Source organism: Phaethon aethereus (genome assembly GCF_964289735.1).
Source record: "Phaethon aethereus genome assembly, chromosome: 1".
Classification (NCBI taxonomy): Eukaryota; Metazoa; Chordata; class Aves; order Phaethontiformes; family Phaethontidae; genus Phaethon; species Phaethon aethereus.
Window position 1 is genome coordinate 183,378,390 of NC_138575.1, and position 15,943 is coordinate 183,394,332.

Sequence of the window (15,943 nt, forward strand, 5' to 3'; positions counted from 1 at the left end):
AGAGATAGCCAACCTCTGTCATAAATAGACCAATATCCCTAAAAAACGTAGAAGCTATATGCCAAACACATCTTCCATGTAGCTGACTACAGCAAGTGGTTCCTAAACTAGAAAGACACAACCATAAAAATTTCACTTAAATGGTAAGACACTGATTTAATATCAATATTCTCTATAGGTGCAGCAATCACTGCTCTGTGCTTGTTCCTTATAAGCAGATTACTACTATCAAAAAAGTAGGTTATACATGTGCTGTTGCTGAATACTTCCTTTTTTTTTGAAATGAGAAACAAAGTTTTTATAGGAAATTTAAGTTGTCTATTTGCTCGGAAAAAGGCGATTACAATAATTTCTTTGTTCAAAATGTTCGTCATCTGCAACCCAATGCTGAACATTCTTATACAACCAATTACAGGCAAAGTAGTAGAAAGTTCTCTCACAAACTTCAAAGACTGAAAAACACTGAAGAATAGGACAAAATAGTTCTGCTTTTCTTGAAATCTAACCCCATAAATAAGATTTCAATATCATATATTTACCTTTTATTTCTTATTAATCAGTTTCTAGCTCTTGGGGGTTGATAAAATTGTTGAGTAGGTCGTGTGGATCGTCTTGGCTGACCATCACCTCCTCTGCGGAATTCTAGAGTTTGCTCATATGTTTCTTCTTCCTCCTCCTGCAGGTAAATAGCATTGTTTTAAATGGAAGAGTAGGTAAATGCATTATATATGAGTAGGTATATGCATACATACACACAACATATACATGCATGTATAAATGAATTAATGCACACATAGCAACTGCTGCTTCTGTGATGATGACCACTTAACAAAATAAGTGAGATAATGGTAGCAGGTTTTTCAAACCTAGGAAAGCTAAGAAAAACAAGATGGAGAACCTCAATACAGCAGTTATTAAATATTTGCAGAAAAAAGGATGTATGTTAAAGCAAAATTATTTTCCAAGAGTCCTACAGGCAACAAACTCAAGAAGCAAGATAACCTCAATAACCTGCTAGAGCAAGAGAAATACCAGCTTTGTCGAGTTTAGAAATGTACATGGAATGAAATAAAAGAATTAGGAAATGGAAATGCAAGGAACAGTATCTGGCAATATACATACTAGAAACACAGATCTGAAACAGTAGATAAAAATCTGTGATGCAGTAATAATGGAAAAAGCCTACAAGTATAGTGGACAGCAATTTAGGTACGAATTTGCTATGTGGAGCAATAATAAATATAACCTCTGAATAATGAGGAGAGGTAACTACATATTTGCAATATTGTATTCACTCCTAGGCATCTCAATACTAGAAAGATACTGACAAATTACATGGAATTCAGAGAAAACAGAATAATCAAGAGACCGGAAAATTATTTGCAACGGAAGATTATAAAATAGCTACAAATTTACTTTGGTCAAGAAATACTGAAAGGAAAAACACTGATGGAATATTTTAAGATAGAGAAGAATTTTAAGAGCATTAGAGTTGATAACAGAGAAATAGAAGAAAAATTATAGGCTGAAAAAAAATTTTAAAAGTTTCTGAACAGAAGTATGATTGTCAAATGGTGTCTCAAGGAAACAGTTATAATTTCATTCTCAAATATCCTAAGACTACACTGTAGCAGACACCAGGTCTAGACGGAACGCGTAAGAAATCCACTTTTGGGAAAAAGTATTGAATATGTAACTCTCTAATTCCCTTTCATTCACAGCATAAGAATATACAGGAACACCAACCAAGAACACTGAATGATTCATTAGAAGTTTGTCAACGATTCCAACATCCAGGAACTGTCTTAAGAGTGCAGCATGCATATAACAAAGCGTAAGTGAGTCACAGCAGTAAAATATTTCACTGTAAGAGACAGAAAGGAAAATCTAAAGCCCAAGTTTCTTTCTGTTGTACAAAGTCAGAACTTACTCAAGAAACACCTCTTTCTGAACCAGCTTGAGTATCAATAAACATGCATGATTAAAATAATAGACAACCATGTTCCTCATGGTAAGGTCTCCTATTTACAGAGCACGCCTGTGGTTATAGCTGTATTTCCAGAACAACAGATTAAGCCCTACTACAGAGCCTGCACTAACTGCAGAAGAAAACAGACTTTCAACACAATTGAATATAGCATAATTGATTTTACATCTTTTAGTTTCACTGTAGCTGAATGCTGAAAACCATGGAATTCTGCCATAAAACTTACTTTTCTCAGTCTATCTTTTTTACTGCTTGCAGCACTATCAATTCCTTCATATAAAGAGGTTCAGAGACACCAATTATCCGAGAAAAAAAACAGAAAAGCAAGTGTCTAACCAAAAAATCCATACAGTTTGCAGTACCTTTAGCCCTAGTACGAACCCTCAACTTAGTATATGAATTAATCTCCCATCACTGACAACGCAAGCTGTAATAGCATCAAAATATTAAAAGGTAAACTAGATGCCTGAAGTGGTCTAAATACCTTTAGCTCTTTCGGTATATTCCCAGAAACCTGAATAGCTGAAAATAGATCCTGTTATTTGCCAAAAGAGCAAAGACAGATGCAATTGCAAGTTTTCTTAAAATTATTTGCCAAGGCTTCAATCTAACATAAAAGAGCTCACTCTTCAAGAATAAACTGGTGAACTTTGATGTGCTCGGTATTTGGACTTCTCCAAAAATGGAAAACTAAATGGCCTATAGGTGTGACTGAAAATTTAGCAATGCATATTGGTGTTTTCAAGAGACTGTAGTGAATTAGACATGAACCTTTTCTTTGTAACCTTGGTAGTTTTTGCTCGAAAAGAACAGAAATAGTTTAGTGCATCACATCTCACCTGTAAGCCAACCTCTTTTTGATGGTAAATTGATCAGAGTAATTTTCTAGGGCAGAAAAATCTTAATCAAATCTCAAAGTTAATATTGTTGATCCTTTGAATTCAATAAAATAAAATTGAAACTAGAATTTGTCTTGCACATTTCTATTTTGGTGTACTTGTCTTTACACACAGAACGAAAAGCTTCAGATGTATGCATTCCAATTTAAGTATTTTTATTACAATAGGCAAGAGTGAAATGTAAAATCACATTCATTTTCTTGAGGCTCTGAAAGAAATGAAAGCGAGCAATGCAGCAAATAAGAACAAATGAGCAACAGAACACCTTTCAACTGCTCCCTCATTCTTCTCTGTACACTGGTTCCCCATAGAGTTACTGATCCTCTTGAAGTCTGCCATCTTCACGTGAGATGACACATTGTCATTTGCTTCTCGGTCTTACCTACACACATTTGATCCTAATTGGATCTAACATTCTCCAAAATAACAATTTGCTGAACTATATCTTTATTAAACATTGTTTCTTGTTTTGCAAGTAATTGCATTTCTTCCACCATTTCTTGATCACTGATCCACAGCCCCCCACTGATGATGTTTTTTCCTTTCTCTATTGCCATTTTATTTTATTTCCATCTTCAGGATTTTTTCTGGGTTCATCCTTACCTCAATTTACTTTAAAATCTCTCCACCCCATGCTCAAAGCTGCCACCCCTCTTCTGGAACAGCATCCACCCTTTGTAGGCAAAACTTAAGATCTCTAATGTTCACTTCCTTGTTTTTTTCTGTTCTTCAACCTAAAAACTTCAGCTATCTACATTTCTTCCATTATAATTCTGCAGTCAGTTAGGTCACACATCTTGCCACAAACTCTATTTTTCCAGCCTTTCTTGCTGCTTGCTTTCAATTTATCAGTTGCTTGTGACTCATCCTAAATTATTCCATTTCCTATTTCCTTGTCCATGTAAGATCTAGATTACGTTTTATAAAGCAAAGGTGGCCACAAATCTTTCTCAGAGCATTTTCATTCTCCTATTACCAGTAGAGGTTTCATATTAGTGCACTACTCCAAAAACTTACTGATTTTATTATGTCCATCCTTCATTTTACTATTCATTTTTTATCTAATATTCCAGGATCCAGGACTGAGTTTTCTAGTACTTGCACAATGCCTACCTAGGACTACATACCCTGAGATTAAATGATACCGCTAAGAACAACCACCAAAGATAGGAAAAACTGGCAGATCCATAGGAAAAAGCAAGGAAAGGTTCACAATGCAAAAATGAAATGCACAGAGAAACTACTGCAGTAACAGGTTAGAATGACATGAGAGAGGGTTGAGGATGTCAGCATTCATTAGGTATTCAAAACAAGGTGGCAAACAGGGAAGGATAAGTCATTGGGAATTTCAGCTTCTATTCAAAAATTAGCCATAAAATTTGCCACCTGCTGTTATTTTGATATTTTCATTCCACCTCATAAGACAGACAAAAGCTAAACAAGTGTAATACGGAAATATATGCACACTCAGTGCTTTTATTTTGGACCCATATAATTCTGAAGAGCTTGTACCACCACCATGCTTCACTAACTGAGCTTAGTGAATCAGCAAGTAACTTCAGTCCAGCCAAGTGACCACCAACATGTTTTTATGTAAAAAATTCAATGGATTTCACAGCTGCCGAATAAAGTTGTAAATCCAGCATCTAACATACTTTAACAACCAATTTACTCTTACAGTTAACAATACTAGAGAAAATTTATATCTCATTAAAAGCTTTCTCACTGAATTTCAATTGCAAGACATTTTTCAGTGTGTTCAAAAGAACGGTTTAGAAACGTTTTTAAAAAAAATACAGTCCTTGAAGTGAATACTTACTGTGTAACCTCCAAGAACAACGAATAGGTGGATGACTGTAAAGAGCGGCACAGAAGCTATGTATTATACCAAAGCTTTGCTGAATGTTTGCTCACATATATTTAGGGTGCAGTTGCAAGGGACAGCCCAGCAGCTCCAACAGTTTGCCACCTACGAACTAGTTACCTCAGTCTATTCCTACAAACAGAACATTCTGCTCTATTCACTGGGTCCTTCTGCTAAGGCTTTTCAGCTATAGCTCTCTGTGGGCTACCAAGGGATAAACACCAGAGCCTGTGCAAGGAGACATAGGAGGGAGTAGCATGGGACCAGGAACCACGGGACGAAGCAGAGACAGAAGGAAGAAAAAGCAGAAGACCTTTTCCATTTCAGTAATGTCAAACCACTGTTTCAGTTTAAGCCGTAGTTTTAACTTCACCCACATACTCGATGCATGGACAGCTTGCTGGACTCAGTACAGAGTGTTTGCTTCCTTGCAAAATCAACTTCTGTCACGTGCATTTCAACTCCCATTTCCCTGTCCATATTCAATGCCTCTTTGCAGTGCCCACTATGCTGGCAACAAGCTGTCTCCTGCTGTTAAGACACCAAGTAATCTCTTGTTTTGCTGGTTAAATTCCCTTCTTTAATCTTGCTTGTTTTGCCTAATCATCCAGTGTTGAACTCCTCGAGTACTTTAATCTTTCATTTTTGCAGGTTCTACTTACACATGCAGAAATTGGGAAATAGTATTTTTTTTAACTCTCAATTGAAAACAGACTGTAAAATTTTCCAGACCTATCAAAAAAAAAAAAAAAAAAAAAAAAAGAAGGAAACCAACAAAAAAAACCAGGAAACCCAACTATGCTATGGTCATATCGAAAAAAATCACAAATTTCCTACAAAAAGCTAAACTTAAATATCTAAATGGTAATGTATAACATACCCTGTATGTGGAAAGAAAAAAAATAATTGGCTGATGTGTCTACAGTATTCCCTTAAACTTTTACTATATCTGAATACTTAAATGAATTCTTGGAGCTCCATAACAACTAAGAGTGAAAACAGCATTTTATGAAAAAATAGTTTTTGTAATTTAATAAAAGCACAAGTTTTAAGTTACACAATCTTAGACCAGCTTTAGGGTATAATTTCAAAAATCACTATCAAATGAGGTGTGAAAATTCCAAGTAAAAGAGAAATTACCACTAATGTAGATTTTTCAAGTATTTTAAACAAGTACTGATTTTGCGAGAAGAGCATTTTTGAAGTGTCTATTACAGAATAATTCAACATATTTGCTCTTGATCAATTTTCTTTGCGAGTTAAGCCTGTTACTTAAAATACTGGTTCCTCTCACAGAGTAATCTTCTCATAGAGTAATCTTTGTGAATCTGCAGATGCTCACAAGTTTTTTCCACAGTACACAACACATCCCTATTACATTGGGCCTATGGCCATAAAATTTAACTAAGAAATTTGTAAGTGAGAAGGACAAGTGAGATTCAAGGTTATACTGCTAGACCTGCATAGAGCTGACCCCTCACTGCTGTCAGATAATTAATATAAACTCTTCGGCCTAATAATGTGCCTTTAAAGGAGTCAGGTTAGCATTACACATTTTTAGAAAAACTTACAGTATGCTCACACAGATCATCTAAGTTATTGCAGCAATGTATCACTGATGACTAAAAGTACACATAACTATTTATAAGGATATGGCTGTGTTTAAATAAAAAAGTTATTTTTTAAAAAAGTTATAATGTAGCAATTACATGCTAAAGTTTTTTAAATTAACTTTTTAATACACCATTTAGAATATTAAGAATAAGATCCACAATTACTATTGTTACTTAGCTCTTGCCTGGATATTTTGAAGTGTACCATCACACTACAATTTAAATCTTTCATAAGTGAAATAACTAAGTAAAGGAATCAACTAATGGGACACCCTTAAATTTACAACATATTCTGACATGTAGGCTGCGGTGCCATGGACAGTTGCACCAGAGTAACATCTGGCTACTGCCGAAACCGGTGTCCTTGCTCTTCTCCCACACCTTTTTCATCACTCTTCTTTCCACTTTTCCTTTCTTGCTCAGATGTACAGTTGCATCCTTTAACTAAATGCAGGTTCAAAAGGCAGGATGGTCAGGATTAGGGAGGAAAAATTGCCGCCTTCTCTCAGAGCTGATAGCCGCTCATCAAATCACACTCCTAGTCACTCTTCATAAATTCTTTTTCCATTAAAATAATCCTATGGAATGTGCAATTAGCCCGCCTTTATTCAAATGTTACAGGTGTGTGAAACAGATTTTGGCATTAGAAGTTATTAATTAAGAACAATTAAAAAGTATCTCTGAGAAGGATAATGACTTATGAGGTGAAGTGGAACTTACACCTTCTTATCAGAATGTGTGCCAGTTTGTGTGCCTGCACATCAGAAAGAACGACCCCAAATATTTAAACACAAATGGTTAAAACAAAACCTACTCAGGACTTCTTCATTTTTATGTTAACCCCCACTATCATCCATGTCCTTCCAATGCAGAACCATTTTTATAGTATAGAGTTCATTGGTTCTATGGTTTATGTTTTTACTTCTCTTAGTAAACATGACCTGCTCCAATTTTTTAAAACTCAAGCAGCATGATAGTTTTTTTTTAAATATAATTGCAACGGATTGTAAGCAAATTTAGAACTTTAAATAGTTGGTCCAGATTTCTAATTAATTTTAAATTATCCTAAAGGCCAAAACCATTAAGTTCTAATAAAACTGATAACTTCACATGGCACTTGTGAAAATAAAGTGAGAGAAAGGCAAAGACAATTCAAAAATAAAGAATCAGGTATTTCGCCATTCTTGAATCACAAATGAAAGGGATAAAATTCACAAAACATATGGAAGGCAATATGCATTTTCTAACTCCCAAAGACAGAACAACGACTGTCATGCTACATTCTTTCTTTCATCCTTCCATTGCCTCTATCTTTCTCCATATGCATATTTCTAGGTATCCAGATATATTTTACTGATGTGACCAAGAAAAAGCTAAATAAGCACTTTATCTTCTGTATTGGATGAGAAAATTTTTGATAGGCTATTCTTAGAAAAGTGTTTCAAAAACCTACAGCACACCAAGAATACATCTTTAAATTATTCACATAAATGCAGAACAAAAATCCCAAAATATAAAGAAAACGTTTACATGTGCTTTTCCAAACTTTTCTCTCTCACACTGAGAGATTAATAGATCACATACACTGGAAATATTTGGGCATATTGTCTAAATGTTTTTTTTTTAAAAAGCAACAGTCTTTTATCCTGAATTGGAAAGAATCTGTAAGATCTGCTCAAAAAGAAGAGAATTTAATTTTAAAGTAAATTTTATCTAGGACTTTTAGTACAATCTAATTTAAAACTCCTTCTAATAGTACATGCCTGAGGAAATTTGACTTTGGCCACTTCCAGTAAGGAAGCTCATCTCCATCAGTAGGAGGAACTACACTGGACTTCAAAGATATTTCTTACTGACTGCATTGACACACTGGCATTATTTTCTGTCTGTAAAGGATATGCAGGATAAACAACTGCAAAGGCTTTACGTAGCGTGCACGTTCTTCTCCCACTTGAAAGTGACAACCCCCTAAGCACCTAGCTACATATGGGACGTTACAAGCGATTTGACTTTTACATCTAAACCATCAATAGCTTTGCTGAAGCTTTTAGCTTTAGCTTCACTATAGTAAAATGTTATATTACATTATACAATATAAGACTGGTGACAAAAATAGCAATGTTATGGAAACTACCGAGAGATTTACTGCAAAATCTTAACATAACTTTAGTTGTCCTTAAAAGGATATAATTGACTTGCTGTATGGTACTGCATGAATTACCAAAAAACTCCCAAGACTTCGAACTGCAACTACACAATTATTGCTTGTTGTCATTCTCTATACGTCCAGAATAATTCCTACCCATTTACATAACATTTTAACCTACTATACTAGTGCCATCTTTCTCTCTCCTACTGTTTCACAAATTCTATGAGATTTTGATGTACTATATGAATAAAACGTTACATTCTACGTTCAAGATCTGTACAAAGCCTTTTATGCAACAGAGAAATTCAGTTAATGGTTTCCCTAGCAGTCTTTTCTTTAGCACCTGAAATAAATTAATGATAATAAATCTCTTCTGTTGACTTTCACTAACCAAACGTCAGAAGCCAAATAATCTTATATTTTCTTCTCCAGTTTTTGTAAAAATCTACAGAGCATTCTGCAGGGCCAGCAATTTCTCAATTAAAGCCTTAATACACATTAATTTAAGATACTAAATTTATAATGTTTCAGTAATCCTGAAAAAAATGGACATACACTATTAACATTTTGAATTAGATTTATCTCATTTTTCCTCTGCTGAAAATGTAAGCTGCAACAAAAGCAGCTCAGCTTTAACACAGCTAATTTTTAAATGATTCTATTAAGACAATATACATCGAGTTTTGAGTGAAGCAATACACATTAGATACCAAGTGACAGAAAATTTGTAGATTCTTCAGAAAAATCAAGAAATGGAAAATAGATGGATGGACAAGAAAAAGAATTACATTACTTAAACCTGAGACCACTAAAAGCAACACAATAGTCAACTTGGAATCAGACATTTCTCTGTACACCATTGTTTTTTTTCAACTCTGAAAACGAAGCACTCACTCCTTTTCTAAATAAACTACATTCCAAATACATTTCCATAAAACTAGGATAATGTAAGCCTGGGGCATGATTATGCCACAGACATTTTGCTAGCTTATCTGTTCCCCTTAAGGGTATTGCACAAGTTGTTCATATTTGCAGTCATTCCCCGTGGCACATATTAAAATAAATGTGCAACTTTTCTTGTGAGGTTTGTGCTTGAAACAAACATTCCCTCCTGCAAGTTGTCACCATGTTCATAACACAGAAAAAAAAAAAGTCATGAATTTTAAAAGTTCCTTAGAAATAGATATTTAAGCCATTCACATCATAGCTCCAAAACTAAACAGATATACCACATTCTGTTAGTAAACAGCTTCATCACATTGAGTAGTAATGATATCAAACTATAAATATTTAAAGGTTTATTTTTAATAATTTCTAAAAGAAAAGCAGATACACTGAAGTGAGATCTGCTATATAAATAACACGCAATCAGCAGACGCATTGAGTTTTCTTAATTCAGCAAGACCACCACCACAAACTAGAAGTAGAAATGTTTAACATAAATTTAACAACATGATATCAGTAACAGTAACCACTATAAGCAGTTATGTGCCGTCACGAGTAACGTTACTATGAGGAATAGTTGTGCCAGTTTTGGAAAAGTGAGGCAAATTAAGGGTCCATCATCTCCATCCCTCACATATATAACTCTCAGACCTTCCCTCTCCCCAGATTTTTTTTTTTTTAATAAATAAAGTATTCAGATGTTTTTCAGAACATCAAGTTGAATGAAGACCTTTGGATAGGTCTGTTTTTCATTGGTAATACAGACACAGTCCTAAACATATACCCAAAAGGAATATTTGCATAGACTTGGGAAAAAATTTCAGCACTCAGTGCACTTTTAAGTAAAACTATACTTCTCTGTATTTGCTGTATTGTTGATCTTATTTTAGTATGTAATCAGAAAATTCTGCCAACAAAAAGTTCAGAAAGAAAACACGAAGTGATAGTATGAGAAATTATCTAATGCTCTGCTATTACGGCACAAAACCATTATCAAAACCCAAAGAAGGAAGCAGTGAGTTTTGGTGACATTTTAGGTGGAACCGAATGCTGTGTGCACACACTCACACATTACAAAATTTGGCATACAAATCCTCAACGTCAAACACACACGTGTTTGCTGTAAACAAATGCCTATGTGATTTTACTTGAGAATGACCAACTGCACACAAAAAAAACCCTAGAAAGTAATACATGGCAAAAGATATTTAAGTAAATATAGAGAAAAATTTTAAACACACAAATATAACCCAACTCCTTAATGAAAGGAAAAAAAATCAAAACTGCTTACAGGTGATGCAGGGACACAGCAATTTAAGAAAGTCTTAAAACTGAACTGCCCATGAAGCAACTCAGAATAGCCCCATTAAAAAAAAAAGTATCTTCACTTCAAAGTCAGGATCTCTACATTATATATATGCTTTATGCTTACATTTGAAAATAAAATATGCTGAATTGCACCTATTTTTTACATTATTAACCACTACTTCAAAAGAAGTAGACCACGTCACCCATCAAGTTCTACAACAGGATCAAAAAATCATAATGGGCAAAATATGCTTATAAACATTAGGAACTTTTTAAATTGCAACATGATAGAACAAAGCTCTAAAATCTCATCTTCAACAAGTGTTTAAGTCTGCAAATAATTAGTCAATAAGTTAGGACCAAAGTTAAAAAAACCAAAACTTTTCCATATGTAAGAAAAGCAAAAGCACTACATAATAACCCACACACCAATTTACTCCTGTTTGCAGTACTTCCCTTTGCTCTCTGATATTGAAGGGAAGACCTTTTCCAGGTCAAGAGATCAACTTTTGTTGAGTAGCACCCTCCTTTAAATGGCCTGAAACTTGTGCAAGAGAACTCTCTCACTGGGGACTCTCCTCTCCCTGGACTGCGATGATGAAACTCTATGAATGTCAATGCTCGTATACATGCTCCAACGGCTGAGCCTCTCAACACCCAGCAGTGAGGATTGCTGATGCAAGCTAAAGGGTGTCAGACATCAAAAGGAGGTTGATTACATGCACAGGGAAAAGAAGCTAGACTGGAACGGGGCAAGAAGAAAGCAAGCAAGAGGAGAAGCCCCAGGATGTCTACATCCAATATCTTGCAAAATTTTACTTTCAGCCCTAGCACTCAGGAAGGTTCATCATTCTCCAAGAGTGAAAAGGTACACTGAGGGAGCTCTGTCAGAAAAGGAACAAAGATCACTGCAATAGCTAAACACCACTGTTTTCATTTTCATGTATACGCCACTTGACCCTGGGTAGAAGTCCTATATGATCAAATATAATGTAGAGAAAGAACAAAAATGCCCAGGAGATCAGAAAACATATCAACACAAGGAACAAATTAAAAAAGAAATCAAGATACTATGACGTAACTACACAAACCTTTTCAGCAAAATAACTTCTACCTACTGAAATTCTGTAATTCTGTAAATGAACCTACATGAAATAAGCTCTCAAGATTTCCAGTAACAAGTCAGAAACCACATTTCCAACTAGGTCCTAACCAAAATGCTCAGCAAGTATAGGGTAATGAAAGAACAAAAGCAAAAAGAAAGGACCACTGATAAATGTGCTTCATAGGCATAGGAGAACCAGAAACAATCTTTCTGAACAATGAAGACACTCCCTGATATCCTCCTGCACAATAGCGTGTCCCAAGTTAGAAGATCCTATGATGTCTGATGTTCAGTGGGTGGGATATACACAATAAATGCACAAAACATGGAAAAAACTCCCACCTCTATATAAATATCACGTATTTATTGTTTTCTTGTTAACTAATTGTTGCTCTCATTAGAGAAATAGGTATTCCACTTTGGCAAAAAGCTCTTCAACACCACACTTAATTTTTAAAAGGAATATGGAATTAATCTCAAAACCTTTTACATTCTACCCCCCCCAGTAAATTAGAACAATTAGTAAGCTTTATACTAATAGAAGGTGCATGTTGACTAACGTAGCAAAGATACTAAATGCTTTGTGTAAGGTTGAGGCAAATACGACATCTCCAAAACTTCGAAAATCTAGATATACTAAGTTCTGAGAAGGCAAGCAAATTTTGTAGGAAAAATGTCAGACCAAAATATTTCCTTTTCTCTTTATGCTCTCTAAAGATATTCTGAGAAACTCTGAGTAATTGCTGTTATTTTTTGACAGCATGAACAATTATGTCTAGCTCAGACATCCACATGCACTCATTTAATAACAGTCTATAAATGTATCTTTTGGGACATGAAAGAAAACCTGCAAATTATATTATCAATATGATGAAAACAGAGCATGAGTAGAGTCCTTGTCATTGTTACAAACCTTGGAAAATTCACTCTAAGTAAGCCAACAGAACTAGAAAAAACAAATCTCAAAAAAAACCACCCAAAACACTCCCCAACTCCCCAAAAACCCAATCAAACAAAAAAACCCAAAAGGAGTAATTTCATGTGCTTTAACATCTATGAAGAAATCACCTTACATTATGGAAGATTTCTCATTTACAGATGTTATTACTGATAATACTTGCAAGCCATCAAACAAGAAATAACCCCCAAGCAATCCGACATTAACCATGCCTGCAAAAGGAAACTGCAGGACTTTAAATAATGTGTCTATTTAACATGCACTGTATACAGTTAAGAGGGAATCATATACACATACCCCACTACAAATTAGGTTTGTCATAGCTTCTCTTCTGCGATATCAAGCCAACATTATCATGTCTCTCTTCCCTAGAAAGCAATCAGTCAGGAATACTCACAGAATCACAGAATCACTAGGTTGGAAAGGACCTTTAAGATCATCAAGTCCAACCATTAATCCAGAACCACCATGTCCCCTAAACCATGTCCTCAAGTGCCACATCCAAACGTTTTTTGAACACTTCCAGGGATGGCGACTCCACCACCTCCCTGGGCAGCCTGTTCCAATGCCTGACCACCCTCTCAGTGAAGAAATTTTTCCTAATATCCAATCTAAACCTCCCCTGGCGCAACTTGAGGCCATTTCCTCTTGTCCTATCACTAGTTACTTGGGAGAAGAGACCAACACCCTCATCGCCACAACCCCCTTTCAGGTAGTTGTAGAGAGCGATAAGGTCTCCCCTCAGCCTCCTCTTCTCCAGACTAAACAACCCCAGTTCCCTCAGCCGCTCCTCATAAGACTTGTGCTCCAGACCCCTCACCAGCTTCGTTGCCCTTCTCTGGACACGCTCCAGCACCTCAACATCCTTCTTGTAGTGAGGGGCCCAAAACTGAACACAGGATTCAAGGTGCGGCCTCACCAGTGCCGAGTACAGGGGCACAATCACTTCCCTACTCCTGCTGGCCACACTATTCCTGATACAGGCCAGGACGCTGTTGGCCTTCTTGGCCACCTGGGCACACTGCTGGCTCACATTCAGCCGGCTGTCAACCAGCACTCCCAGGTCCCTTTCCGCCGGGCTGCTCTCCAGCCACTCCTCCCCAAGCCTGTAGCATTGCATGGGGTTGTTGTGGCCAAAGTGCAGGACCCTGCACTTGGCCTTATTAAACCTCATACAGTTGGCCTCTGCCCATCGATCCAGCCTGTCCAGATCCCTCTGCAGAGCCCTCCTACCCTCCAGCAGATCAACACTCCCACTCAGCTTGGTGTCATCTGCAAACTACGCCAGTACTACATCTACATACTACGCCAGTTCTTCCACTTTTAATCTATTAAATGTAGACAAACTCACAACACTGAAATGGGAAGGAGACAGGGAAATCAGAAGAGAAATGTTGATGGCAGGAATAGTCCAGACACATCAAACTTCTTTTACATACTCAACACGTTAAACCTCAACACATGCAACACACAGAAATCCGAGCATAAAATCCTTCAGAAGCCTAAAAACAAGAATCTGAAGAACTTTCATCACGTGACAACAGGACCAAACACAATACTTCGAACAGGCTAAGCTATGCTACCTCAAAACAAAATTGCAAGTCACTTTAAAGAAAGGTCTTTAGTGAGGAACAGACTCTCTTAAAATAACACTCTAAGAAGCCCCTATGCAGTCTCCAAATAATCGCTCTATGCAGTTGCATTTAATAACAAAGAGCGGGATGAAGGAGAAGAACAGTGTAATGCTCCAAGTATCCTGCTTAACCGTCACAACTTTTTTCAGTAACTACAAACTCCGAGAAGAATGTGATCTCTATAACTGGCAATAATTTGCAATGGTATTTCATAGTCTGATAAATATAAAATGCTCAAGTGGAAGACTCAAACATATTTTGCAATGCCTAATGATACAGACAGAAAATTGAAGCCATTGTTTTATGCCCACTTAGCATAAATTACCTCCTCTCAACTGAAATTTGCCTGTAGTTTATTAAAAAGTAACATGACATTCCTTAACCACCTTTAAATCTCAGATACTACATTTCAGCTAAGGGCCAGTAACTTTCAGAGGAATAGTTAACTTGTTATCGTCTGTCTATATCCAACACAGGTACACCAAGCCAAAGTCTGAAAAACTATGTAGTTTCTCATAGGATAGATGTGCTAAAGAAAAATACTTACTAGTATTTGTATTTATCAGCATAAATGCTTTCCACAACACTTGTCTCTAAATACTGCCTCTTAAAAGGAGGATGGAGAAATAAATAAATAATATAAAGAATTATCCTGACAGAACTTGAAGGTTAATTCTGTGTAAAGACATGTATGGCGACACTCTGCAAAACCTGTGATGGAACTTAGGGCAATATTTGCAGTAAGTAAAAAAAGTCTCTGGATAAGAAAATTTAAAAAAAAATAGGATAGACTATGAAATCAATTTTTTACCCTGGCAGAACAGAGGCAACTGAAATCACCATATATTGGTGAGATGGAAAATGAGGCACGTCTCAACAAAATAACTGCCTAAATCTGAAGTTTTTTAATAAAGCATAAAGATAGCTTTTTGTAGAAACTAAATCCACACTAGTAACTTTTTAGATTAAAGTTAAGAAATATGCACGACCACTCAGGAGGACGGGCAGTCCAAACTACTCAGCCGTCATTTAATTCATTTAGTCAATGAGTAATTATGAACTGTAAAATTATGCTATAGATTTCCCTAACAATGCAGAAGCCAAAGAACTGAAGACATCAAATTCTTGTCTGATGCAACTATTTAGAGACATATTTTCTACAGAACTGGTGTAATTAGACTGTACAATTCTGTTTTAATAGACTCGTTTTTACTGTAGTCACTGAGGACAGAAGCTAGATAAGAGATCCAACCAAGACACATTTATCTACTGTTCCTACCTAAGTATTCAGTGGGAAAGACTTCCCGCTTGACACACAACACAAAAAGATCATAGTGTGATGCCAAGGCCATCCAGGCCAAAGAGCCATAAAGAAATTGCACCCAATCCTTCAAGAAAGTATTTGCCTGTCATAAAGCAAGACAAAAGAACGGGTTCAAAACCTCCATAAAACAGATAAGCAAAAGTCTTCTCCAGCTTAC

The 15,943-nt window shown here is 36.0% G+C and overlaps 1 protein-coding gene across 3 annotated transcripts in view; it reads right to left on the minus strand.

Annotated features, from left to right (window-relative positions):
* Positions 1–556: 556 nt before the first annotated feature.
* Positions 557–15,943, minus strand: part of TDRD3 (tudor domain containing 3) — a gene marked incomplete at both ends in the record, with an annotated part of 104,523 nt that continues 89,136 nt past the window's right edge. For 2 of the 3 annotated variants that reach the window (XM_081999420.1, XM_081999419.1), the window contains one exon: positions 557–673. In XM_081999420.1, the coding sequence (XP_081855546.1) occupies positions 557–673 (117 nt within the window). Of the gene's footprint in view, positions 677–15,943 lie in introns of all 3 variants that reach the window. The other variant, XM_081999418.1, reaches the window with a different exon arrangement.